Here is a 27,111-nt window from a genome sequence, read left to right on the forward strand (position 1 = left end):
AGTTCTTCGCACAGGCCCCAGAGTTCGAACCTTTCTTGGGTCCGCGGAGCCCTGAATCCCACAGCCACCGAGAACATCGGTGCATGGATCTAAAGCACATTGCCCAGACTTGATGTAGGTAACTCCCGAAGTAGCAAAATATTCCTAGGCGACGCCTCTCCCCTATCGCGCATGCCGCCAAGCAGGGTACCAGACCATGGCCCTGCGACCACGCACCCGTAGATGCCCACACTGATGGTGTCCTGGACTAGGGATCACTCACCACGTCATCACTCGGCCAGGTGGGCCGGGCCAAGGCCCCCCCCCATGGCGATTCACCAACGAGCCATCTCCAGAAAGCCCAACACACATAGAAAGAATGTTCCCGAAGACTTGGCGCATACTTCAAGACTTTGAGGTCGTCTACATCACGATTACCATACACGTAACCGACCTTGTTGTAACCCTAGACCCCCTGATCTCTATATAAACCAGGGGTCAGTCTCATAGAAAACACACACCAATCTTGTGGTAGATGAACCTGTACTTTGTACTCCATACAAAAATCAATACAAACACACGCAGGACGTAGGGTATTATCTCTACGAGAGAGCCCAAACCTGGGTAAAACCTCGTGTCCTTATTACCATCGCATCTAGGCTAACAGCTTGGGACTCCCTACCCGAGATTCGTTGGAATCGACTCCGTCATTGGTGGCCCATACACGTCCCATTGAGTGGCCGCAAGCATTCGATGGGAATCAACATGGTTGAGCAGATCGGTTCTAACATGAACTTTGTGCCAGGCCAGGTCGAGAATCTATCTCCCTGCCAGATCATTAGATTTAGCAACTTGGAGTATACCGCGGATTCTCGAGCGACGCTTGGAATACATCGCAGATAATTAGATTTGGCAACTTGGAGTACGCCACACGCATGCCGCCACTCGTCCTCGTTGCGAAACAGACAAGGAAGGGCCCGCCAATGTCATCCATTGTGCGGGCTTTGCCCTACGGCCTACTCCGGTGGCGGCAAGGAGAGTAGCAACCTAGAATCCCCTCGAAGGATCATAAGTTTTCACACACACACACAACAACAATACAGTCTTACTAAATCTCAGTTGGCTGAGACTTAACCAAGTCTTAGTCGATACTATATTCGTGAGATCTAACATTGTGATCAGTGCAAAAAAAATTTTGGTCTTTCTTTTCTTTCTTACATGTTATTTCATTTGATTGAGACTTAATTAAATCACGGTTGACTGAGATCTAACCAAACCCAAAAAAATATGTTGAAGCCTCAGAGTCGTCAAAAGAATCGTTGGATTGGAAATCAGCGTTGACTAGAAGCAGAGACTTGGGCGTTTAGCTGTAAGTTAGTGTATCAGCCATTGGATCGCAGACTGTCGTCCGTTAAGACCCAACGAAACGAAGCGGCAAGCGAGTGGTGCTTGCTACTGAATTTATGTGAAGTTTCGACTGTGCAGTGTTTATTTCTTCAGAGATCAAACCTCTGTCCTTTGCGCAGAGCTCGGTGCTCGGTGGAGCAATGGCACAGCACGGTGTTGTGAAAGGACGCGCTCCTAATCAAAATCAATCCTTGTGCGCGGCGGCACACACGCATGATCGAGGCGGGCGCAGCGGCACCGGCAAACTGATACGGCGTCGCGCCAGTTAATTTGCACTGGTAAATATCACATGCACTGGATCCATGTTGATCGGCTTCAAGCTGTCATGCACTGTTCTTGTGTATGCTTTGCGCGCGTGTTTTGAACGTTTCTCCGAAGTGGAAGCACAAGCTATTCACCGGGGCCCACATGCGCGCTCAAGAATGAGCAGCACAGCTTGCACGCAGCAAAGCGCGTAGGAGTAGGAACAGATGGAGAGGACAGGACCAACCTCACCCCACTCTACCCTTACACACACACACCGGCCAAGGGTCTCTCTCACATTGCCAAAAATGGATGCTACTGCTACAAGTGTAAATTTCGAGTACATAAAAATGTACCAGCGGTGGGCAAATTTGACAAATTTGACCTATAGTCGAAATCAAATCACAGAATGAACTGTCCGTGAAACTATTTCACGCGGCTGACCCTTGGCGCCTAACTCTCAGGCGCTGCACTAGTGCAACGCCCAGGAGCCAGGCGCTACACTGTGTAGTGTGGCGCCTAGCTCTCAGGCGCTGCACGCTGACTTGGGCACATATGGGTGCGACGCTGGCCGTGTAGCGCCTATCTGTTAGGCGTTGCACAGTAGGGTGTGGCGCCGGCGTGGCGGGCGCTACACAAAAGGGTCAGGGGAGTGAAATAGTTTCGCAACCAGTTCATTCTGTGAAATGATTTCGTCCCGAGGTCAAAATTGTCAAATTTGCCCCAGCGGTGCTACTACTGCTACCAACATTTGACTAGTAGTAGTACTCCGTTCATTACCTTTTGGCCTTTTGCACTTCATACTTCATTTTATTGTTGCTGAAGTTCCAGAATGTTGCGCGCATATGCAGCGTCAGGGTAGTGTGGGCGAAAATAACCCAGCCGATAATGGAAGGTGCAGCAGCAGCACGCACATGGGATTCACCATATGCTTGTGCAAAATAAGAGCAGGTAAGGAATGAACATACGTGCACACAACGGTGATGGATCGACCGAGCAATCGGAAGGGTGCATGTAGTAACAGGACAAGAGTGTAGTACTTCCTCCGTTCCTAAATATAAGTCTTTCTAGACATTTTAAATGAACTACAACATACGAATGTATGTAGACATATTTTAGAGTGTAGATTCACTCATTTTGCTCCATATGTAGTCACTTGTTGGAATCTCTAAAAGGACTTATATTTAGGAACGGAGGGAGTACAATATAATTTGTCATTGCATTATAATTATTTTCTACTACTAGTTAATTTTACCAATTTCTGTCCGAACTTATTAATCATCTCAACCACTTTGCTGCCTCACCTCATCAGTCAAAATAATCAAGTAGAAAAAACGCTGATGTCAAACATCAATGGTTCCAGGAAACAAAGAACATGTGTCTACTTGTCTATGTTATCCTTTCCCTTGGGTTCCTGGAGTTTACATGAACTGACCAAGGTATCAGGCAAAAAAAAAAGAGTTATCTTGCTTCAGGCACGAACATATACTTGTGTTTCTGTGATCTATGTGAATCACAGCTAGGTGTTGCCTCTTGCGGCTACAGAAGAGAGTAGCAGCCATGTGCCAGTGCCGGTACATTTTTATGCAAAACTAGCTTGCAAGGGGTGGATGAGGTTGCTGTCTTCTATTTTTTGCAACAAGAAAAGGGGTGACATCTTAACCTCCTTGGACTAGGTTAACCTAACCAGTCACAAAGAACACGGTGAGAACCCGGAATAGGCTCTCTCTATTAGCTGAGAAATGAATCACTTTCTTTCAAATAATGGAGATACCGAGGCAGTGACCACTGGTGTTCCCACCGGCTATCAGAATAGGCTCTCATCTTCAAATGGTGTTGGAAATTTAGTTTTGCAACGTGGAATTATGTGTTTCATGGTTAAAAAATCCAGTAAAAGTAAACCATCAAGCTGGTATAAGCATCATTTTTTATATAAAGTGGTATACGCATCTATGTGTTGTTTTGAAAACAACAATGAAAACGCCCTAGTGTGTCTATCATATATATAATTTCCCAACTAACACATGTAGAATTGCAAGCCACAATCAATAATATGGCCCTCATATGATGAATAAAATTGCAGCCAGCGAATTAAACGCACCGTCTTTCCTCCTCTAATCCATCGCTCTCTCACGAGTCACGAGGGAGCTGGGCGCGTACGTGCTCCATGCCGTTTTACCATAGCTTAAAAGTACTACAACTGCTAGGGCCCTCAGTCCCTCGCACAGAGCCATGCTCGTTATCAAATCCTTCCTTCGTGAGGAAACGAGAAAATTGCAGGCAGCATCCCATCACATGCGGAGTATCACGGGCGGGGCAGCAGAGGGACGGTGCACCGCGCGCACACACACTGGCCAAGACGTCCATCCCCACCTTTCCACTTCTGCACGCCCGCGTCGTCGTCTCCCACCACCCATCCTAAATATATACCTCCCGCTCCCGGTGTGCCTTGAGAGCTCATCACTGCGTGCGCCCTACTTACTCCTTCCACTCCACTGCCAGCGAGAACTCCCCTGCGTCGTCCGTCCGTCCGTCCCTCGAGATCCAGCATGATCCCGGCCGGTGCTGCAGCTGCTGCTGGTGGAATTGTTGCTCCTCCTCCCGGAGGGGTGATGCGCATCCGCGCGGTGGCATGGGCGCACATCGTCCTCGGGTGGGCCACCGCCCTCCTCGCTGTCCTCGCCGTCAACCTCCAGCCGCAGCTGCAGGTCAGTCAGATCTCTAGCTACACCGCAGGAGCGGGACACAATGTTCTTCTTCTTCTTCTTTCTTCCTCGTCTCCTCCGATCCGCGCTAGCTGGATAGATATGCTCAAGCTGCTTGTTGGCTACCTACGTGCGTGTTGCAGGGGACGTGCACGACCACCGAGGATGAGGTGGCGCACATGCGCGCCGACGCGCTGCTGCTGCTGCTGTCCAGCGCCGCCCAGGCCGCGGCGGCCACGGTGGCCGCCTTCGCGTCGGAGGACTGGCGCAAGGGAGTGCCCTGGACCTTCGCTGCCTTCGCCCACGGGATGGGTGTCGCCACCTTCCACCGCCTCGACAACGTCGTCTTCTTGGCGGCGCTCGTCACCGTCGGGAGCTGCCCCGGCAGCCAGCTGCTCGTCCACGGGACCCCGCTGGTAGCCCACTTCATCCTGCTCGCGGTGCCCCTCGGTCTCTTCTTCCTGCTCGGCGTCAGCACGTTGATCTCCGCCCTGGTATACCCTTAGTTGATATCGATCGATGCGTCACGCGTTGCTTCTCTACCTATGCAGTACTAGTGCTATATCTGTTCTGAGCACTCGTTCTACCTAGCTAGCTAGGTGTCTAGCGACTGATTATGTATGTGTGTTAATTACGCGTAGCTTGCTACTTGTGTGAGAGACGATGATGCCAAGAACACTGGTGTGTGTGTGCGCGCGCGCGCAACTGTGTAATGGCAACTACCTTAGCCAAATTTCTCTCCAAAGAACTACCTTGGTCAAATAAAAGCATCCGGAGTAGATTTTTATGCATATCTTGGAATTAGTTAACGAATTTACAGATATATGTGCTGAAATTTGTGTGGTTATAGGTGCCGGTAGTGCTACTACTCCCTTCACTACTTTTTGGCTTTTTTGCACTTCGTATTTTATTTTATTTTTGCTAAAATGCCAGAATGTTGCACGCGTATGCAGCGTCAGGATAGTCTGGGCAAAAATAACCCTCGGACCCGATAATGGAAAGTGCAGCAGCACGCACATGGGAGTATATCATTATCATTATTCACTATATGCTTGTGCAAAATAAAAGCAGACAAGGAATGAATACACGCGCATGCAACAGTGATGCGTTGACCAAGCGATGGGAATGGTGCATATAGCTACTAGACTTTTTTTTTGAAACAGAGGCAAAAGCTTTGCCTCATCCATTAAATAAGAGAGAATATAGTTTGTTACAAGCAACCCGATTACACGGCATGGGAATTACTCTCGTAACATTATGGACCCTAGTTTTTTTGCACCGGTGATGATCCAGAGGCTAGCCTCGGTCGTGATGGAGGCAAGCAATGTAGTCGGTGACGCGCTCTTCTGCTTGAACACTCTCGCGTTTCGCTCGTTCCAAATAGTCCATGAGAAAGTATGGTGAGGGACCCTAGTGTACAATATAATTTCTCATTACATTATTACTATTTTCCAATTAAATTCGCCAATTTCTGTTCCAACTTATTAATCATCACCACCACTTTGCTGCCTCACCTCATAAGTCAAAATAATCAAGTTGATGTTAAAACATCAATGGATCCAGGTAACAAAGAAAATCTAGTTGTGCACATATATGTGTGTACTTTTCTATGATCTCCTTCCCCTTTGGTTTTCCAGAGTTTACATGAACTGACCAAGGTTTCAGGCCAAAAAAAAGAAGTTGAGTTATCTTGCTTTAGCAACTTCTTGCTTTAGGCATACTACCAAGTAGCCCGCCTAGGCACGAACATATACTTGTGTTCCAGTGATCTATGTGAATCGTAGCTAAGGTGTTGCCTCTTGCCGATACAGAAGAGAGTAGTAATAGCCATGTGCCAGTGCCGGTACATGTTTATGCAAAAGTAGCTTGCAGGGGGTGGGTGAGGTTGCTGACTTTATTTTTAACTTGGCCTGCAGTAAAAGATGTTGGTTATGTAGACACATTTTGTTGCCTGAAATTATGTGTTACTTTCCCAATAAACTCTGCCGAAAAAAAGGAGTGTGTTAGAATGTTGTTGTTGCCTGAATCTCTGTGTCACTTTGCTTGACCATTTCCCTAAAAAAAATCTACTGGTTGTTGGAAACTGTTTTTGTGTCAATAAAACTTTGGTATTTCTTTTTCTCGGAGAAGATAATTCCCGTAGCGCGAGAATGGGATTTCCACAATGATAGCCCCAACCTGTAAGTTCTGTTGCCTGAAACTAAATATGTGGACTAGCATCATTGAACAGAATTTAAATCCGACAAGTTTTATTGCTTGTGACACTTATGAACTCTCAACCGCCATGTTTTTTGTGTCATTGGGCTAGCTATAGATGGGAATTTGCAACAAGAAAGGGTTGACATCTTAACCTCCCTGGACTAGCTTAGCCTATATCACTAAGAACACGGTGAGCACTCAGAATAGGCTCTGTATTAGCTGAAAAACGATTCACTTCATTTCAAATAATTGAGACATGCAGACAGTGGCCACTCGCCACTAGTGCGGAACCGAAGACACATCTATCACATATCCTTGGCCCGAACTGTGTGCGATACAGCACACGTCACAAACAGTAGAAAAATAACACAGATCTGTCCGAAGAACTGTGTGCGATAAGTCAAAATAACACACACGATTCTGCCGTGCAAGCCGTGTGCGTTGCCTGGTAAACAGTGTCTACGAACTAATTGTTTGTGATGATGGGGAGCATCGCAGACTTTGCGTAGTCTGTCTACCGTGTACGAAGTTCTGCAGACAGTTTAGCCAAAGGATATGCATGGATGGTGGTAAACACTGCACATGTGTTTTTGAGTTGATCGTGTGCGATATGGCTTGCTTTGTTTGTAGAAAAACAACTTTTTGTCTGCAGAACAACAACATATACTTATTAAACAACATTGCATAATTCAACTAAACATTGCATTGCACGTCTCATTGCATAATTACATAAACGAGAAAAGGATCATCATCTATCATTCTTAGCATGCTTGCCATCATTGCAGCTGTTATTACACAAGCAATTTTCGAATTAGTGAACTTTTTAAATTTTGATGAAATATTTTCAAATCCGCGAAGAATATCAAATATGTGATTTTTTTTGAATGTGTGAACATTTCACATTTTTTTCGAATATTTTTCAAATTCATGGAAAAAATCATCTTCGTGAACATTTTTCAATTGCGTGAACAGTTTTTCAAATTCGTGAACATTTCTTCTATTCCCGAACATCCTTTCTATTTGCGAAAATTTTGAATTTTCAAACTTTTTTTCAATTTCACACACATTTTTGAACTTCGTGAACATTTCTAAAATTCTTGAACCTTTTAAATTTCTCAAATATGATTATGAATTCATGCACTTTTATTGAATTCGTGATTTTTTTTAATTCAACACCATATTTTGAATACCCAGTTATAATTCCATAACAAAAAAACAAATTCTTGAACATTTTTTTATTGACTTAGCAAAAGAAAATTAATCCGTGAACATATTTCTGAATCAAGAACAATTTTTTAATACGTGGACGACAGATATATTTTGTCATGAATATTTTAAAAATCGTGAGCTTTTTTATCTTGTGAATATTTTTCCAATTCATGATTTCTTTTTAAATTCATTATTGAGATTTGTGAACATATTTTAAATTTTAGTAAAACAAACCGAAATAGAGAAGACGATATAGAAAAATCGGAAGAAAAATGGCCGGCTCGCTGGAAGCCTAGTGCCCGTCATGGCACGCTGATTTTCAAGTTGATGGAACTAGCATATTCACGTTTATCTATTTCTTTACTCCATGTTTTTCTTCTAATAATATTTTCCTTTTCAAAATTCAAATATTTGAGCAGAATTTCAAAAATATTTCTTTTTAGAAAATTTGTTCACAAATTTAAAAAATCCTTTATTTCTGAATAACTGTTCGCATTTTTTAAAAATGTTCCTATTTTTAAATTTGTTTAAAAGTTCAAAAATGTTTGGAAGTTCTGACAAAATATCGTTTGTTTCACAGAAACAGAAATTAAAAAAATGTTAGGGAATTTAAAAAACTGTTTACAGTTTCAAAATAGATATTCCCATTTTTCAAATTTTGTTCACAAATTCGAAAATTGTTCGAGAATTTCAAAAACGTTCATTGTTTCAAAAATTGTTTCCATTTTTAAAAAGATGATCCTGTTTTCTGAACCGTGTTCACAAATACAAAATTTGTTATGAATTTTAAAATATGTAAAGCTTTTTTCAAAAATGGCTCTTCGTGGTGTTACAGCCCAAAGGTACCGCACAATGTCGGTTGCCAGCCTAGGCCTGAGGACCTCTAAGTCGGTTCCACCCTGGGCTATCATGGTGGACCATGGCGTTCTACACAAAAAAAAAAACATTCCGGAAGCCTTGTCGTCCATTTTAGGGAAGACAGAGCTGTGGAGATCCCCTCCACGACGTAGCTGACTAGGTTGTGTAACCATAGGGGCCCTGGTATGCAATATAAGCTGGAGTTGGACAAGACTCCATTGGTGATGAGTCAAGATTTCATCGTTTCTAGGGGTATAGGACGTAGGAGTGGCAAACTTGTGGCTACAGGCCTATGAGCTATGGTTGGTTGAACGTATTATAGGTTGGGCCATAAGAGTTGGATGTTGACCCCACATTTCGGAGGAGTTATTTCATTTATTAAATTTCCCTGGGTATCCATTGGGTTACCCATGGGCATAATTTCATACCCATGCCCTACCCATATATTTTGCGGGTATGGATACCCATTACCCATGGGTACACAATCTTGTCAAGTCTTGCCCATGCCTACTGTTTTCAGGTAAGGTACCCACGGGTACCCATACCCATGGGCAAAACTGCCATCCCTAGCCGTTACACTGAGAGGGCCCTAAGAATATCTCTCCATAGTCATAAGAGCAAATCCCACTCTCAAGTTATCCGGTCACTTGTCAAACTTTTCGATGAACCTGTAAGTTGTTGTTATGATCACTGTGTTACAGGTGACATTTGAGCAACCCCAAAGCCCACCATACAGTAAGAAGTGACCACAATACTCTCATGGTCTAAGGAGCAAAATCACATGTTAATACTCTGTGTTATTACAATTGAATATAGATGATATTAATTCAATTCACAACAAACAGGTTTGGGTCGATTCAATATGATAGTTCTTCCAACGTCAAAATCTCGAAGTTGTTTTCAAACTATCGTTTTACACTTGAAACGATATCTTAAGATGTGGAAAACGTGATCACCAACAACACTTGATCTAGTCCTAGAGGCAAGACTAGGAACCTTTCATTTAACTGTATGTGCATATGAGTTTTCCACTTAATCCCGTATTCCAAGATCATAGAGGTTGTAGCACAGAATATAAATTCTTTAATTATGAACACAGAAATATAATAATACAAATGTTATTGCCTCTAGGGCATATTTCAATAGTCTCCCACTTGCACTAGAGTCAATAATCTAGTTAGCACATTTAACTTTTACACCAATGGCAATCCGATGTCAGTCCAGCTTTGCTTGTGGCATAGACTTCGTCCTATCGAATCTGACAATCTTCAGATCCATGCGCATCATTTTGCATTTTAATGCACCTATCATGCTTTCATATAAATTGATAATTTGTGTGAAACAAGCTTAGTATATATATCGAATCACTAGCAGTACCTTTGATTCCTAAGATTGAGCCATAGAACCACTATTTGAGAACAATGTTTTATTTGCACAATCATCTAGAAACCATACCAAGTTCATAAATGAAACTTTGATTCATCACCCTCTATTGTTGCTTCTAAAACGACAATATACTCAGCCTTGTGTTATAGAATTCACAACAGTAACTTTCTTGGACCAATTCCAACTTAATGAGCCACCATAAATCACTTAATTTAAATTGAAATTCACTCGAAGCACCAATTTAAGATTTTTGTCGATGTACTACTTACATCAAGCATGTATTCATGTAACTCCTTACAACAATATCTTCATTTTCTCCGTATGCCAGAAACATGTTGTTAATACTCAACTACATTTTCACTGTTGTTATATGATCAACAATTTGACCACTCCAGTAACTTTACTCACAACTTACTTGGAGTACTAGACATATCTGGTTATTTACATACCATGGAATTAACACAAATATGATTGAAATCATATATTTCACTCATCAGTATTTCAAGATACCGATTCTTGCTAAAAACTCCTTCCATGTGACTTGGACTAGAAACTCTTCTTGGCGTTTTCATACGAAACTGCTTTAGCATTTTTTTCTATATGTATCTAAGCCCGACTAGACACCACTATCTCCATAGATTATTATGTCTAATATAAGGACTACATTGCCTAAGCAATTTACTGGAAAAACTATTTTCAATAATGTCTTAAGTCGTGTCAAGAAATTTATATTATTTCCAATCAACATTGTGTCATGCACACATAGTGTTTAGAAATATTATCATGCTCCCACTTACTTTCTTGTAAATACAAGCATCTTTGTTTATTTTTTTTTGAGCAAACAGTGGGGAATATCCCCACTGTAACTCTTTTTTTCATTAATAAGGTGGGATATTTACATGGTGCTTTACAAGAGGGGTATACAAGGAGAGTTGTCTACAAGTAGTCTATCCAAGATTGCACTCCCTCTTTCAGACTAGGTCTAGCTTTTTTGATGATCGTATCACAATGTTCCTTGAAACTAGCAATAAAGTAGGTCATGTTCCTTGTTTTGTGGTAAAAAATGATGTTGTTTATATGCTTCCAAAGGCTCCAGCAACCTGCAATTAGGCATTCTTTGTAGCAGCATACATTATTTTGCTTCTTTCATCCATGAACATTTCAGTAAGGTCATAGTCTATATGTATTCCACTGGAATCCAATCACCAACCAAAAGTTCTGACTAAAATCACACCTAAAAAATAGGTGGAAAAGATGTTCACTAGGTTCATCATCACAAAGAACACACGTGTTGTTCTCAATATGGAAGCTTTTCCTCATTAGAAGATCTTTGGTATTCAATTTGTCATGGAGTAGCAAGAAGAAAAATTTCTGCTTGGGTAGGGTACATGATTTCCATATCCATTGGAAAGGTTTTGGAGCATCGATGGGGTTTCCAATATATTCCAAATATGTTCTTTTATTAGAGTATCTGGAGCCCCCCCCCCCCCCCCCCCCCGATAAAACTGCCAGGTGTCAGATGATTCCTGTTCTGTTCTTTCATAGATCATTTCCCTGAGTGTAATGCTTTGTTGGACAGCAATAGAGGACATAGGCAGGTGAAACATATCATAGAAACTGTTATAGTCTAGGTTGTTGGCATATGCTAGAGTAGTTTTCTTGTCTTTAGCATATGATAGGAGATGGGACATGATGTCTACTACGCAACTTTATTCTTGTAGACTCGTGTTGGGCCTCCAAGCGCAGAGTTTTGTTGGACAGTAGCAATTTACCCTCAAGTGGATGACCTAAGGTTTATCAATCCGTGGGAGGTGTAGGATGAAGATGGTCTCTCTCAAACAACCATGCAACCAAATAATAAAAAGTCTCTTGTGTCCCCAACACACCAAATATAATGGCAAATTGTATAGGTGCACTAGTCCGGCGAAGAGATGGTGATACAAGTGTAATATGGATAGTAGATATTGATTTTTGTAACAGGAACAATAAAAACAGCAAGGTGGCAAGTAACAAAAGTGAGCACAAATGGTATTGCAATGCTTGAAAATGAGGCCTAGAGTCCGTACTTTCGCTAGTGCAATCTCTCAACAATGCTAATATAATTGGATCATATAACCATCCCTCAAAGTGCGATGAAGAATCACTCCAAAGTTCTTATCTAGCAGAGAACATGAGAAGAAATTGTTTGTATGGTACGAAACCACCTCAAAGCTATTCTTTCTGATCAATCTATCCTAGAGTTCGTACTAAAATAACAGCAAGCTATTCTTTCCAATCGATCTAACCAAGAGTTCGTACTAAAATAACACCATATGATACACATCAACCAACTCTAATGTCACCTAGATACTCCAATGTCACCGCGAGTATCCGTGAGTTGATTATGCGATATGCATCAAACAATTTCATATTCATAATACTCAATCCAACACAAAGAACCTCAAAGAGTGCCCCAATATTTCTACCGGAGAAACAAAGACGAGAACGTGCATCAACCCCTATGCATAGATTACCCCAATGTCACCTCGGGAATCCGCGGGTTGAGTGCCAAAACACATATCAAGTGTATCAATAAAATACCCCATTGTCACCACGGGTATTCGTATGCAAGACATATACCAAGTGCTCTCAAATCCATAAAAGTATTCAATCCGATAAAACGAAATCTCAAAGGGAAAAATCAATTCATCACAAAAAGATAGAGAGGGGAAAACACCATATGATCCAAATATATTAACAAAGCCGTGATACATTAAGATCGTGCCATCTCAAGAGCACGAGAGAGAGAGAGAGATTAAACACATAGCTACTGGTACAAACCCTCAGCCCCGAGGGTTGATTACTTCCTCCTCATCATGGTGGCCCCCGGGATGATGAAGATGGCCACCGGTGATGATTTCCCCCTCTGGCAGGGTGCCGGAACAGGGTCTAGACTGGTTTATTGTGGCTACAGAGGCTTGCGACGGCGGAACTTCCGATCTAGGGTTACCCATGGGGGTTTCGGAATATTTGACAATTTATAGGGCGAAGAGGCGGTGTGAGAGGCCACTAAGGTGGGCACAACCCACCAGGGCGCGCCTGGGCCCCCGAGCGCGCCCAGGTGGGTTGTGCCCCCCTCGGGGCACCTCTGGTACTTCTCTGGCCCATCTTGGGTGTTCTGGTCCATTAAAATTCTCCAAATAGTTTCGCTGCGTTTGGACTCCGTTAGGTATTGATTTTCTACGATGTAAAAAACAACAACTGGCACTGGGCACTATGTCAGTTGGTTAGTCCCAAAAAATGATATAAAGTTGCTATAAAATGATTGTAAAACATCCAAGAATGATAAATAACAACACGGAACAATCAAAAATTATAGATACGTTGGAGACGTATCAGCACAAGCTTAATTCCTGCTCGTCCTCGAGTAGGTAAATGATAAAAACAGAATTTTTGATGTGGAATGCTGCCTATCATGTTCATCACATATTCTTCTCTTTATAGCATGGACATTTGGACTTTTATATGATTCAAAGCAATAGTATAGTTTTGACATGAAGATTTCAATACTCAAGCATATCAACAAGCAACCATGTCTTTCAAAATATCAACACTAAAGCAAGTTATCCGTAGCCCATTATGCTCAATCATTGATCCATTCATGAAACACACACGCATATTAGCTACACCCAATGCTCAAGTACGATCATAGTGCCCCTTAGTTGGTGCTTTATAAGATAATATGGAGACTCAAAATAAAAATAATTTTTTTTGCATAAAGTAAAAGAAAGGCCCTTCGTAGAGGGAAGTAGGGAGTTGTAGAGGTGCCAGAGCTCAAAGCGAAAAAGATAGAGATAAAACATTTTGGGTGGCATGCTTTTCCTGTCAACGAAAACGATCGAGTAGTTCCCAATACTTTCCATGCTAGATACATCATAGGCGGTTCCCAAATAGAAAATGAAGTTTATTCCTTTTTCCACCATTCTTTCACAATCCATGGCTAGCCGTATCCACGGGTGCCCTCCATACCAACGCTTTCCAAGGAATTTATTATTTGACAACATAAAGTAAATTCATTTTTCATTTTGGGACTGGGCATCCCTAATACCTTTGCCATACTCTCGTGCAATGACAAGTGAATAAACACTCATCTTGAGAATAACACATCTAGCATGGAAAAATATCAGCCACCCCCTACCGTTTCATGAGCGTTACGAGCACACAAAAAGGAAATTTATTTTGAAGATTAGAGATGGCACATACAAATTTGCTTAGAACAGCACGGAAATACAGCATATAGGTAGGTATAGTGGACTCATATGGTAAAACTGGGTTTAAGGATTTTGGATGCACAAGTAGTATTCCTACTTAGTACAAGCGAAGGCTAGCAAAAATATTCAGAAGCATCCAACCGAGAAACGAAAAATCTCATAAGCGAGCATTAAGCATAACTAACACCAATAATGCACCACAAGTAAGATGTAATTTCATTGCATAACTATTGACTTTCGTGCCTGCAGAGGGAATCACACACCTTAACACCAATATTCTTGCTAAAGCACAATTACTCATCAACATGACTGTCGGGTGGTAGGTGCGACATATGCCAACGGGTGGCTTATCATTGTGGGAGCCAGTAAGACATCGTCGGTGCCTGGAAACAGGATAAGGTGAAGACATGCACGCCGGCGAATCTTACGCAGGTTCGGGGCTCTCCGTGGAGATAACACCCCTAGTCCTGCTCTGCGGGGTCTCCGCATGATCACTAGATCAACACAAGTGGCTACAAGTGGCTCCTTGAGCTGTTTGGCTAGAGGAAGAAGAAGGGCAAGGCTAGCTCTCCTCTTCTCTCTATGTGGTGTCTAAAACTCTAAGAGATCAACCCTTTGCATGGGTGCCCCGGGGGGTTTATATAGGCCTACCCCCAGGGGTACAATGGTAATCCGGCTGGACGCGGGTCCTAGCCGTCAGTGTCTGTATTCGCCGGCTTCTCCGCCGGCCGCTGGGGCCCGCCGACTGGTGGGTCCCGCCGGCTGCCGGCCTCTTGGCCGACAGGCCGGCCCCACCGCCTGGGGGTCTTGTCGGTGGCAAGTTACTATAGCCTCGCCCCTGATGACGAGGGCTTTGTCGAGGTAAGCATGGCTACAGTGCCGCCGCCTGGCGGGCTCTCACTGTAGCCTTACCTCGTCTTGTCTCCTTAATGATGCGCATACTTCGAGGGAGGGAGGTAGCCGGCTATTGGGAGCCGGCTACGCCCCAGGCCGACTGGGGGAGGCTTGGCCGCCTTCGAGCGTCTCTCTGGCTGAAGGGGCCCGCCGCCCGCGGGCCGTACTGACAGCCTGCCGTGGGTGGCATCATGGTCAACAGGGCAACAGTGCCGCGCCGGACGGGGGATGGCCGACCCGTACGGCGCACTGTGGCCACGCGTGCTCCGGGATTCGGGGGTGGCAGGCTGTACTGTAGCCACGCCCCGTCTCGTCACCGTTATGTGGGTGCAGCCCTTGAGGGTGCGATCTTGGCCGCTTGCCGGGAGCCGGTCTTCTTGTGGCCGGCTTCTGGGAGTCGGTCCTCTTGTGGCCGGCTTCTTGGAGTCGGCCATCTTGTGGCTCTCTTCGGGAGGGTTTTTAGGGCCGGGTCGCCTTCCAGTAGTCGGCCTGTGAGATAGCCGGCCAGGGGAAGGCGGCCCTGTGCTTTGGGTGCTTGAAGGCTCGATCGGCCCGATAGTTTTTCGAAGAGCCAGGGGGAGTCGGTTAGGCTACCCGTGGCCATTTACTCTGACAGTAGTCCCTGAAGCTGGTTGGGCTTCGAGGCTGAAAGGAGGACGAGAAGCTCAATCAGCTTCCTATCTTGAAGAGCCAGCAGCTAGGAGCCGGCTTTGGTCAGGTGCGCCGTCTTGGTGAGGTTTTGAAGTCTGAAGGCGGGAGCCAGCTGGCGCGCACGCCGGGTTGCGGGCCGGCCGCTTGCTGCCCGCGCGCCACGTGGCACCCTCCGGCTGGAAGAGCCTGGCAGCCCACGCGCGTGACGGGACGCCGCTGCAGGCCGAGGCCTGCCACTTCCACGCCTAGGCCTAGGTGTGGATCTTCTGTGGCCGAAAACGGGCCGTTCGCCTTCCAACAGCAGTTTCCGCACGCCGTTAGGGCGCAATAATCGCGGGACGTGGGGGAGTGGGCGCAGTTAATCCCACGTCCCCCCACGCCTCGCCTCCTCGGCTTCGCCGCACGAGGCTATAAATAGGGGGAGGAGGGGGAGCGGCAGACGCTCGCACGCTCACCCTCGCTCCGCCATCTTCTTCTTCTTTCTCTCCGTCGCTGCAGCCCCTCGCCGCCGCGCCGTCCCTCTAGTCTTCGCACTACCCCGCAGCTTCGCCGCCGCGGGGCCGTGGTTTCGCCGTCGCCGCGCCCTTTCTCATCAGCTTCTTGCCGTCATGTTGCGCGGCGGAGACTGGGACGGCTCCAACGTCCACGCGGACCACATCGACTTCCTCCGCAAGACGCGGCGGTTGCCCGGCGAGGACCATGTGCGGGTCCGTCTTGCGCCGAAGAGGGAGATCTCGCCGGCGCCGGAGGAAGGCGAGCGGGTAATCTTCCGCTCGCACTTCCTGCGCGGCCTTGGCCTGCCTGCGAGCGCCTTCTTCCGCTCCTTCCTCGAATTCTACCAGCTCCAGCCGCACCACCTCACTCCAAACACGGTGGTGCTGCTGTCTGCCTTCGTCACTTTGTGCGAGGGCTTCCTTGGCGTCCTTCCCACCCTCGAGCTCTGGGGGGAATTCTTCCAGTCCAAGCTCGGCACCGCCATGCAGGGCGTGCCGGCTCAGAGCGGCGCCTTCATCGCGGTGCGGAGGCCGGTAGCCGACAACCCTTTTCCTCCCATCACGCTGATCCAGTCGGTGAAGCGCTGGCAGAAATCCTACTTCTACGTGAAGAACGTCGCCCCGCAAGGCGACTTCGTCAACTTGCCGGCTTATGTAGCCGGCCCGCCGGCTGGGAGGCGGCCCCAGTGGTCCTATCGGGCCAGAACGCTGTCGCCTGCTGGAGCCGCCGCCGTCGCGCGACTCCAGGTAATGGTCCAGTCGGAGGGCCTGACCGGGTCCGACCTGCTGGCCGCCTTCGTGGTGCGCCGGGTGCTCCCGCTCCAAGGCCGCCCTCATATGATCTGTCAAATGAGCGGCCAACTCGATCCGAGTCGGATGTGCACCAAGGAGATGCCTCACGCCGAGGTAGCTCTCATGGTGAACTACCTCGCGAACTGCAAGCTCACCGACGAGTGGCAGTTTGGCAAGGAGCCGTACTCCCGTGCCCATCCCCCGCCTATGGTAAGCTTTCTTTATCTTCTCTTCTTTACTTTTGTCACCAAGTTTCTCTTGGCCGACTCTGACCAGTCGGTTTGTTTTGACAGAGCCCCCTCCTTCGACCGGCAGCCGGGGCAGCGGGGGTGGAGCGCCAATATCTCCCCGACCGGGCGACGCATGACTTGGATGACCCCGACTTGGGGGCGGCCGCTCTGGACGACAACACCGTGGTGGGAGGCGGCGAGGCAGGCGGCTCCGGGCTTGGAGCCAGCTTCGACGACTGGCCGGATGATGACGAGGCGGAAGTCGTCCCGCGCCGCCAGCCGGCGTCCGATCATGGCGCGGGTTCATCTGCCGCGCCGGCTGCCCGAGGCGGCGCGCAGAAGCGCCGGGCCGCGCCGAGCCTATTCGGCAGTCGGCCGAAGAAGCCCAAGAGCGCGGCGGCGGCGACCAAGCGGGACGAGGCAGCCGCGAAGGCTGCCCGCTTCCGCAAGGTGGTGAAGCAGCCACAAATGGTTTCGGCGTAAGTGTCAATTTTCTCGCGTATTCCTTCTTCTTTTTTGTTGATATCTTCTGAATCCTTGTCTTGACTTATCAAACAGGGCTCCACTCTCTCTTGAGCGGACCGCTGCCGCCTCCGTGGTTGGATCGGCGGGAGGATCCGCAAGAGCCTGCCGCGTGGACCCTCGTGCCGAGCTTCAAGCGGCGACGGAGCGGAATGCGCGGGAGGCGCGGGAGGCGGAGGAGCTGAGGGCCGCCGCCGCCAAGGCGGCGCAGGAGATGGCGGAGTAGTCGGCGGCGGCTCAAGCTGATGCAGCGGACAAGGCCCAGGCGGAGGCTGCAGCCGCAGAGAGGGCGGCGGAGGCCCTGCTTGTCGTCCCCCTGCGCGCCGTGGCGCCCGAGATCCCGGAGCCCCCGCCGGAGGAAGCCGGTGGCGACCAGCTAGGGATGGCGAGGGAGGAGGATGACATCGTCGTCCGGGAGAGGGAGGCGGCACCGCCATCGCCGACTGGGGCGGACCAAGGCAGCCAGCCTAGCGCGCCGCCCGTGCAACCGGCTGGGGGCGAGCCGGCGGCGAGGGCAGACCTTGTGGTCCGGTCACCGTCGCGCTAGCGCGCGGGGAAGGCGACTTCGGCGCCGGACCCACAGAAGGCCACGGGCTCTAGCTCGTCGGCCCAGGATCTGGAGACGGCCAGCGCCAGCTCGGGGTGGATGCCGGGTGGTGGGACGGCCGCACTGAACGTGGCGGCGCAAGAAGTCCGGAACCGGCTTCAATCCCAGGCCACCGTGCTGAAGCAGTATAATCAAGAGTTCCTCACGACACGGACGCCCATTCGGGTGAGTCTTCCCGCTTTTTGTTTCTTGTTCTTGATTTCTTCCGTGGGGGCGCGTCAGCGCACCCACTGGGTGTAGTCCCCGAGTTCCGAGTCGGCTGCTGAGCAGGCGGCTTGGAACTTCTTAGCAGACTTCGATTGCTATCTTGTTCTTATTCGCTCCTCTGTCCTATTTGCAGGACTATCACAACCTCTGCGCGGCTACTTTCAACTCCCAGGTCCGGGAGCTGAACCCAGAAGACCGCTGATCTAACTGAGAGCCGGAGTAAGTGCTTCATCTTTTATCTCACGTGGGGGCGCGTCAGCGCACCCACTGGGTGTAGTCCCCGAGATTCGGGCCGACTGCTGAGCAGTCGGGCCGGATCTTTCCTGGCGACTTCTTTCTTATTGCTTTTTTCTTCTTTGCCATATCTGCAGAGGCCAATGCCGACCTGAGGGAGCAGTTGGGTGGGGCCCAGACCGCCCTTCGCGCCAAGGAAGCCGAGTGCAACGCCTTGGCTCAGGAGCGTGACCGCTTGGTCAAGAAGCTGGCCGACCAGGAGGAGAGCCATAAGGCGGCCCTGGAGGCGGCGCAGGACAGCGAGGCCGCCCTCCAAGCCGAGTACAAGACCGAGGCGGTGGGCTGGGCTAAGGCAAGGCAATCGCTGATCAACGGCTACGGCCAGATCGAATATTTGGTTGACGGTAGGCCGCCTTCTTCTTCGTTCCTTTGCTTGCCGCCTGCCATTTGGTCCATTTTCTGACTTTGTGTTTTTTCTCTTCCTTTCTTACTTGTGCAGAGTACTTCCCTGGTTACTCCGTTGCCGCCAACCAAGTCGTCGAGGCCCGCCGCGAGGCGCAAAGGCAGGCTGGTGCTGAGATCGTGCCGGATGCTCGCCGGTCGCTTGAGGAGCAGCTTCTGGCGATCCAAGCCCGCCTCCAGCCGGCTCACCGCATGCTCCGCCGTCTTCAGCGCGTTGGGGCGCAAGTGCTGGCCGCCCTCTGGCCCGGCGAGGTGGTTCCCCGTACCCCCAGTCGGACTGCCGACTGGCTGGAGGTAGCGGTTGGCCGCTTCGAGGCCTGGAAAGCTTCTGCAGCTCGGTCAGGCGCCAGGCGGGCGCTGGAGTTCGTCAAAGCTTGGTATCCTGAGCTGAGCTTGGACCAGCTGGCCACCTGGCGGCAGGAGGCCGACGAGGAGCTGGAGGCGGTGCGGCCGGCTATCATCCAGCGCGCCTCGGCGATCGCCGACTACACCGACACCAGTGCCTTTGCCCCTGAGGTGGATGATGACGGCATTGCTCAGCCGGAGGAGTGGTTTGGGCTGAACCCAGCGGATGGTGAGGACTCGGCGGAGGAGATCGCCTCCAGCGACGAGGGCGAAGAGGAGGAGGGAGAGGATGGTGAAGACGCGGTGCCAGATGGTGGAGCAACCGGCCAACCTCAGCTTGATCGTGCCTCCAGCAACGAGGCGCGTGCGAGCGCGCCGCCTGCAGCCGGTGATGATCAAGCTGAGACTCGCCAGCCGGCCACTCCTCCAGCCAGCACTGCCGTCTCCACTGACCTGCCTAGCTCGCCTGTTGCACCCTTAGCCTGATCCGCCACCTTTGCTTTCCTGTTTATTACTCTTTGAACAATATTTGTTAAGTTTGCGCAGTTCCACCCACTGGGTGTGTGTTCAAACTATGTTGAATGCCGGCCTTTCGAAGGCCTTTTGTGTAAATATATTCATGCATGTGCTTGGCTTCCGATTGTATTTGCTTTTCATCCTTTTGGCTGTTTCCTTTGCCGCCCTCCCTTGGTCGCCGCCTTCCCAGCCGGACAGCTGCTCTGCAGTCTGCGGCTGGGGAAGGGCTTGGCCATCTGGGAGGGCGAGTACTCTAGCTTTCTTGGATTGTAGCAAGGTGAATGGGAAGCCGGCCAGCCAGCTGTTCTGACAGCCGGTAGGCGGGGTGGGAGGCCGGCTTGTGTTATATAAGTTCGTTAGTCCTTAGCCGTTTTTTGTGTGGGCATCCTTTCCTGCCTTTGACTCTTGCCAGTCGGACAGTCGGTTCTTCGAGCTGCGACTTTCAACAAGAGAGGGATTGGGTGCCGGCACACTACTTGTCTGACTGCAGGTAGAATTTTAATATAACTCAAGGCGGCAAGTCCCCGGGCCGACTGGTCGAACCCGGTGCCGGACAGAAAAACAAATGTAATAATACATTCATAGGTATGACACTCGTCATACATAGATAAAAGAGGGTAGTCCCCGAGTGCTCCTCGGGGGGCCCGTTGTCTTGTACTTAATACAAAAGGTAGCGTGGTACATACTGCTTTTAACTGTAAAATCTTCGGAGGAGATTGGCGTTCCATGGTCGTTCCGACTCCTTGCCAGAATCATCTCTCTTGCGTGCCTTCGGCTTCTGTGCGTCGATCAGGTAGTAGGAGTCGTTTCCTAGGGCCTTGCTGATGACGAAGGGGCCTTCCCAAGGGGCTGAGAGCTTGTGCTGGCCGGCTGTTCGCTGGATCAGCCGGAGCACAAGATCGCCTTCTTGGAAGGATCTTGGCTTGACCTTCCGGTTGTGGTAACGGCGCAAACCCTGCTGGTAGATGGCGGACCGGCTGAGTGCTAACAGCCGGCCCTCTTCCAGCAGGTCAACGCCGTCTTCTCGCGCTTCCTTGGCCTCCGCCTCCGTGTACATGGTGACCCGAGGTGAGTCGAACTCAATGTCAGTTGGGATGACAGCCTCGGCACCATATACAAGGAAGAAAGGGGTGAAGCCGGTTGACTTGTTCGGGGTAGTACGCAGACTCCAGAGGACGGCCGGCAGCTCGTCGAGCCAGCAGCCGGCCGAACGCTCCAGTGGTACGACCAGTCGGGGCTTGATGCCGGAGAGGATGAGGCCGTTTGCTCGCTCGACTTGGCCGTTTGACTGCGGGTGGGCAACGGACGCTAAGTCCAGTCGGATGCCCTGTGTCGCGCAGAAACGTGCCAGTGCTCCTTTGGCAAAATTCGTGCCATTGTCGGTGATGATGCTGTGTGGTATGCCATACCGGGTGGTGATATCTGCGATGAATGTCACGGCAGTCGGCCCGTTCAGCTTCTTGATTGGCTTCGCTTCAATCCACTTGGTGAATTTGTCCACGGCGACAAGCAGATGTGTCATGCCGCCGCGCGCCGTCTTGAATGGGCCCACCATGTCCAATCCCCAGACGGCAAAGGGCCAGGTGAGGGGGATGGTCTTGAGTGCAGAAGCCGGCAGGTGTTGCTTGGAGCTGAAGACTTGGCACCCTTTGCAGCATTTGACTAATTCCTTGGCGTCTTCCAAAGCAGTCGGCCAGAAGAACCCATGGCGGAAAGCTTTGGCGACAAGTGATCTTGAGGCCGCGTGGTGGCCGCATTCGCCTTGGTGGATGTCCTTGAGGATTGCTATGCCCTTCTCTGGCTCGACGCAGCGCTGGAAGACTCCAGTGACGCTGCGCTTAACGAGTTCTCTGTTTATTATTGTGTATGCTCCGGCTCGGCGTTGAACTTGTCTTGCCGAGATCTCGTCAGTCGGCAGCTCTCTGTTTACCAGGAAGTTGAGGATGGGTTGGGCCCATGATGGAGCTGTGACTTCTTCTATTGCCAATACGGCTACTGCGACCAGGGTGGGTGGGTTGGGTGGTGAAGAGTTGGTGTCGGCCACCGCCTGTTGTGTCGTTGCAGTCCCCGGGCCGGGTTCTGAAGTCCCCGAGCCGGGTGCGACTACGGCAGTCCCCGGGCCGCCTGTCGAAGTCCCCGAGCCGCCTGCTGGGTTCCCCAAGTCGGATCCGACTGCATCAGGGGCAGGCGGTACGAAGATGGAGTCTGATTCTGGAGACGGCTTGACAGACGGTTTGAGGAGGCGTTGGAGAGAGACGCCGGTTGGTATAGCTTGTCGGGTGGAGCCGATTCGTGCCAGGGCATCTGCTTGCTCGTTGTCGGCCCGTGGCACGTGGAGGAACTCGCATCCTTCAAAGTATCCGCTGATTTGCTGAACGAGGAATCGGTAGCTCGCCATGTTTGCGTCCTTGGCGTCCCAGTCGCCGGATGATTGTTGGACTACCAAATCCGAGTCGCCATAGCACAGGATCCGGCGGATGCCGAGCTCTTTGGCTAGCCGGAGCCCGTGTATGAGCGCCTCGTACTCGGCCACGTTGTTGGAGGCGGCAAAATGAATTTGCAATGTGTATCTGAGTTTGTCGCCCTTGGGAGAGGTGAGGACGATGCCGGCTCCCAAGCCGGTGCGCATCTTGGATCCATCGAAGTGCATCCGCCAATGAGTGGAGTCGGGAGCCGGCGGTAGGTACTGGGTCTCGGCCCAGTCGACAAGGAAGTCGGCCAATGCTTGGGACTTGATGGCGGTGCGAGGCTGGTAGAAGATCGTGTAAGGAGCCAGCGCAATGGCCCACTTGGCCACCCGGCCGGATGCATCCCGGCTGCCTATGATCTCGGCAAGCGGGGCAGTACATACGACCGTGATGGGATGCTCTTGAAAGTAGGGCTTCAGCTTCTTGGCGGCAAAGTATACTCCATAGCACATCTTCTGGTAGTGCGGGTAGTTTTGCTTCGAGGTGGACAGTACTTCGCTCAAATAATACACCGGCCTCTGGACTAACTGAGCCCGGCCTTCTTCTGGGCGTTGGACCACAATAACTGTGCTGACCACTCGGCTAGTCGCGGCAATGTAAAGGAGCATGGGCTCTTTCTCAGTCGGCGCCGCCAAGACAGGCGGCGTGGTCAGCATCTTCTTCAACTCGTGAAAAGCTTGGTCTGCTTGGTCGTTCCACTCGAAGTGGGTGGACTTTTTCATGAGTCGGTACAGGGGGAGAGCCTTCTCTCCTAGCCGGCTGATGAAGCGGTTCAGGGAGGCCAGGCACCCGGTAAACTTTTGGACGTCTCGCAGCTTGGTAGGAATCTCCATTCTCTCTATGGCCTTGATCTTCACTGGGTTGCACTCGATGCCGCGTTCGGAGACCAAGAAGCCTAGAAGCTGGCCGGCTGGTACTCCGAACACGCATTTCTCAGGGTTGAGCTTGATCTGAAACCGGCGCAAGTTGTCAAATGTTTCTCTGAGGTCTTCCAGCAGGGTGCCGCGCTTCTCCGTCTTCACCACAATATCGTCTACATAGACGTGGGCATTTCTGCCGAGTTGCTTGAGGAGGCATTTCTGCATGCAACGCTGAAAAGTGGCACCGGCATTTCTCAAGCCGAATGTCATAGTCAGGTAGCAGAAAGCTCCGAATGGTGTGATGAAGGCGGTCTTCAGGCGGTCGGCTGGATCCAACTTGATCTGATGGTAGCCTGAGTAAGCATCCAAGAAACTCAACAGCTCGCATCCGGCTGTGGAGTCTATCACTTGATCGATTCGAGGTAAGGCAAACGGATCTTTGGGGCAGGCTTTGTTGAGGCTGGTGTAATCTATACACATGCGCCATTTATTGTTTTTCTTCAACACCAGGACCGGGTTGGCAAGCCATTCTGGAAAAAACACCTCCATAATGAAGCCGGCTGCCAGAAGCCGGGCTATCTCTTCTCCCACAATCCTTCTCTTTTCCTCCGACAGTCGGCGGAGAGGTTGTTTGACTGGTTTTGCGTCTGCTCGGACGTGTAGCTAGTGCTCGGCGAAATCCTTCGGAACACCCGGCATGTCCTTTGGGGACCATGCAAAGATGTCTCGATTCTCACGGAGGAAATCGACGAGCTCGCCTTCCTATTTGTTGTCCAGGTTTGCCCCAATGACGGCAAACTTCTCCGGGTTCTCTGGGTCCAGAGGTATCTTCTTTGTTTCCTTGGCCGGCTGGAAGGAGCCTTGAGCATCATATTCCTTGGGGTCAGGGGACAGGGCCGGCTGCTTGCCGGCCATGGCCACGACTCGGTCCAGCATCTTCTTTTCTTCAGCAATCATGAGGGACTCGGCCAGCCGGCTACTGGCTGCAACACACTCAGAGGATTTCTTGTAGTCTCCGGCTATGGTGATGATCCCCTTCGAACTTGGCATCTTCATCTTGAGGTAGGCATAGTGGGGCATAGCCATGAACTTGGCTAGGGCAGGTCGACCAAGCAACGCCTAGTAAGGGCTCTCTAGATCCACCACTTCAAACTAGATTGCCTCTCGGCGGAAGTGATCCTTCTCTTCGAAGAGAACATCCATCTTGATCTTGCCGATTGGTGAGCAGGACAGGCCGGGTACGATGCCATGGAACACAATCCGGCTTGGCATGAGTTGCTTCGTCTTGATGTTCAGCTTCTCCATGGTGTCACGGTACAGTATGTTGATGCTGCTCCCACCGTCAATCAGTACACGGGAGAAACGGGCAGCTCACCTTTCTATCGCGAGGGTGGCGCCTAACACCAACGCATAAGAGCCGGGAGACGGCATCACCTCTGGGTGAGCGTCCCGGCTCCAGCTGATGGGCTTCTCAGACCAATGCATAAACTCTGGGTTGTTAGAGGCGACCGCGTTGACTTCTTGGTGTTGTCGGCGCCGACTGCGCCTGCCTTCAGTTTGGCTTGTAAAGACGACGTAAGCGGCGTGCTTGTCCGGGAACTCGTCTTGAATGGCTCCGACTGCTGGTCGAGCAGCCGGCTGCTGAGGGGCTGGAGGCGGCTGGCCAGCAGGTGGAGGCGGCACCAGCCCTTCGCCTTTGGAGATCCGCGTGAGCCAATGACACTTCCGAGTCGTGTGGTTAGATGGCTTCACGCCGCTGTGGAACTTGCAGGGGGCATCAAGGGTTTGCTCGTAGGAGAAAGTCGGCTGCCAAGCCGGCCTACCGCCCTTCTGCTTCTTGGGCATGGGCCGCTCTTCAGATTGTTCGTCTTCGACTATGGCTACTTGCCGACTGGTGGAAGGCGGCATAGGGGCCCTGCGCTTGTTGTCGTTCTGGTAAGGGCGTAGGTTGGAGTCACCAGCCGGCGTCTTGGGAGTCGGAGCGAGCACCTTTCCAGAGGCATCCACTCGAAGCTCGGTCTTCATTGAAGAGTCGGCCGTGGCGTACTTCTCTGCTATGATCAGCAGCTCGTCGAGGGTAGTCGGCTCGTCGCAGAGGAGCCGGTGCTTGAGGAGGGTGCCCTCTCGGCACCCGGCGGTGAAGTACTCTATGGCTTGAACCTCGTGCACCCCTTCGCAGGAGTTGCGGAGCTCGGCCCAACGCGTGCGGTAGTCGCGAGTTGATTCGCTGGGCCCTTGGACGCACAAGGAGAGCTGGTGGGGCTTGGGAGGCCGCTTGTACGTGCTGGTGAAATTGCGGATGAAGACTTCCGTGAAGTCTAGCCAGCTGTTGATGCTGTAGGGCTTGAGGCTGTTCAACCAAGTGCGTGCCGTGCCTTGAAGCATGAGCGGGACGTACTTCACGGCAACGCGCCTGTTGCCGTTTGCTATGCGGACTGCGGTGGAGTAATCGATCAACCAGTCTTCCGGCTTCACGGAGCCATTGTATTTTGGCGTGTCTCTTGGGAGCGAGAACCCTTTGGGGAAGGGTTCGTTGCGGATGGGGCCAAAGCAAGGCGGGCCGACATCATCTTCTTCTTCTAGCGCCAGGTATCGCGCTAGGCGGTCGATCCGGTGGCGTGCGTCATTCTCGCTGATTCCTTCGCGGTGGCCTAGTCGGCCGCCGAGAGTCGGATGCGTAACAGGCAGCGGGGTGGGATATCTCTCCCCACGAGGCGGGGGAGGAGGCGGATCGCCTCGTCGCTCCATAGCTCGGGGGCGGCCTTCTACGTCGCGCTTGATGGTGAGCCGAGTCCGACTGCGGCTAGCAGCCGGCTCCTTGTCTTTTCTTGCGCGGGCGCCGTCTGCAGTCGGCGTCCGGGATGTCGCCCCGTGCTCTCGGCATGGGGGAGGACTTTCAGCGCGGGCGCTGGCTTCATGCCGCTCTGCGGCCGTGTCGATCAGCTTCTGGATGCGTCTAGTCATGTAGGGGAGCTCGGCGGCCCCCAGCCCGTTCAACTCATCTACGGCCGCCTGAGCGGCACGCAGGTTCTCGAGTGGCGTGGCGTAGATGGGGCGGTCTACTCCCAGCATGCTAGCGATGGCCGCGCCGCGCTTCTTGACGATGCCGGCTCGGCTCGGCCCGCCAGGAGGCGGCGTACCAAAGGCGGCGCGGTCGACTTCGCGCTAGTGAGCCTCAGTGAGGCGTCTCATGGATGCTATCTTCTGGCCCTCCGCGACGAGGGCGAGGCGGCATGCCTCCAGTGTCTCGGCGACGGCGTCAGCCGTGATGGGGACGGACAAGTCGTGTAGCGCCGTTTGTAGGGCGTCGTGGGCATTCTCACCTGAGGCGGCGCCGTGGCTGATGACCAGCACCTCGGTGACAGCGCTGCTGCCATTGTCGGCTCGAGGAAGAGGGTCATCGATGATCACCACGTTGGTGGGGAAAGCGTCAAGCGACGCCATGTCGGAGTCGACAAGCATCGAGTCGGTGGAGCCGGCCGACTCCAAGTCCACAGCAAGCTCGCTGGAGACGTGAAGCTGGTCGAGGAGGCTGACGAGGCGGCTCTCGGGGCAGTCTGCATCCGCGTCGGACGCAGGCTCGTCGGAGATGC

At 50.8% G+C, this 27,111-nt stretch overlaps 1 protein-coding gene across 1 annotated transcript; it reads left to right on the top strand.

Annotated features, from left to right (window-relative positions):
* The first annotated feature begins 4,005 nt into the window (after nt 1-4,005).
* Nucleotides 4,006-5,125, top strand: LOC123141297 (uncharacterized). The gene is made up of 2 exons (XM_044560472.1): nt 4,006-4,337; nt 4,478-5,125. Exons 1-2 carry the CDS (start codon nt 4,179-4,181, stop codon nt 4,838-4,840), a joined length of 522 nt encoding a protein of 173 aa, XP_044416407.1. The 5' UTR covers nt 4,006-4,178; the 3' UTR covers nt 4,841-5,125.
* The last annotated feature ends 21,986 nt before the right edge of the window (nt 5,126-27,111 follow it).

This window comes from Triticum aestivum, chromosome 6D (genome assembly GCF_018294505.1).
Source record: "Triticum aestivum cultivar Chinese Spring chromosome 6D, IWGSC CS RefSeq v2.1, whole genome shotgun sequence".
NCBI classification, from domain to species: Eukaryota; Viridiplantae; Streptophyta; class Magnoliopsida; order Poales; family Poaceae; genus Triticum; species Triticum aestivum.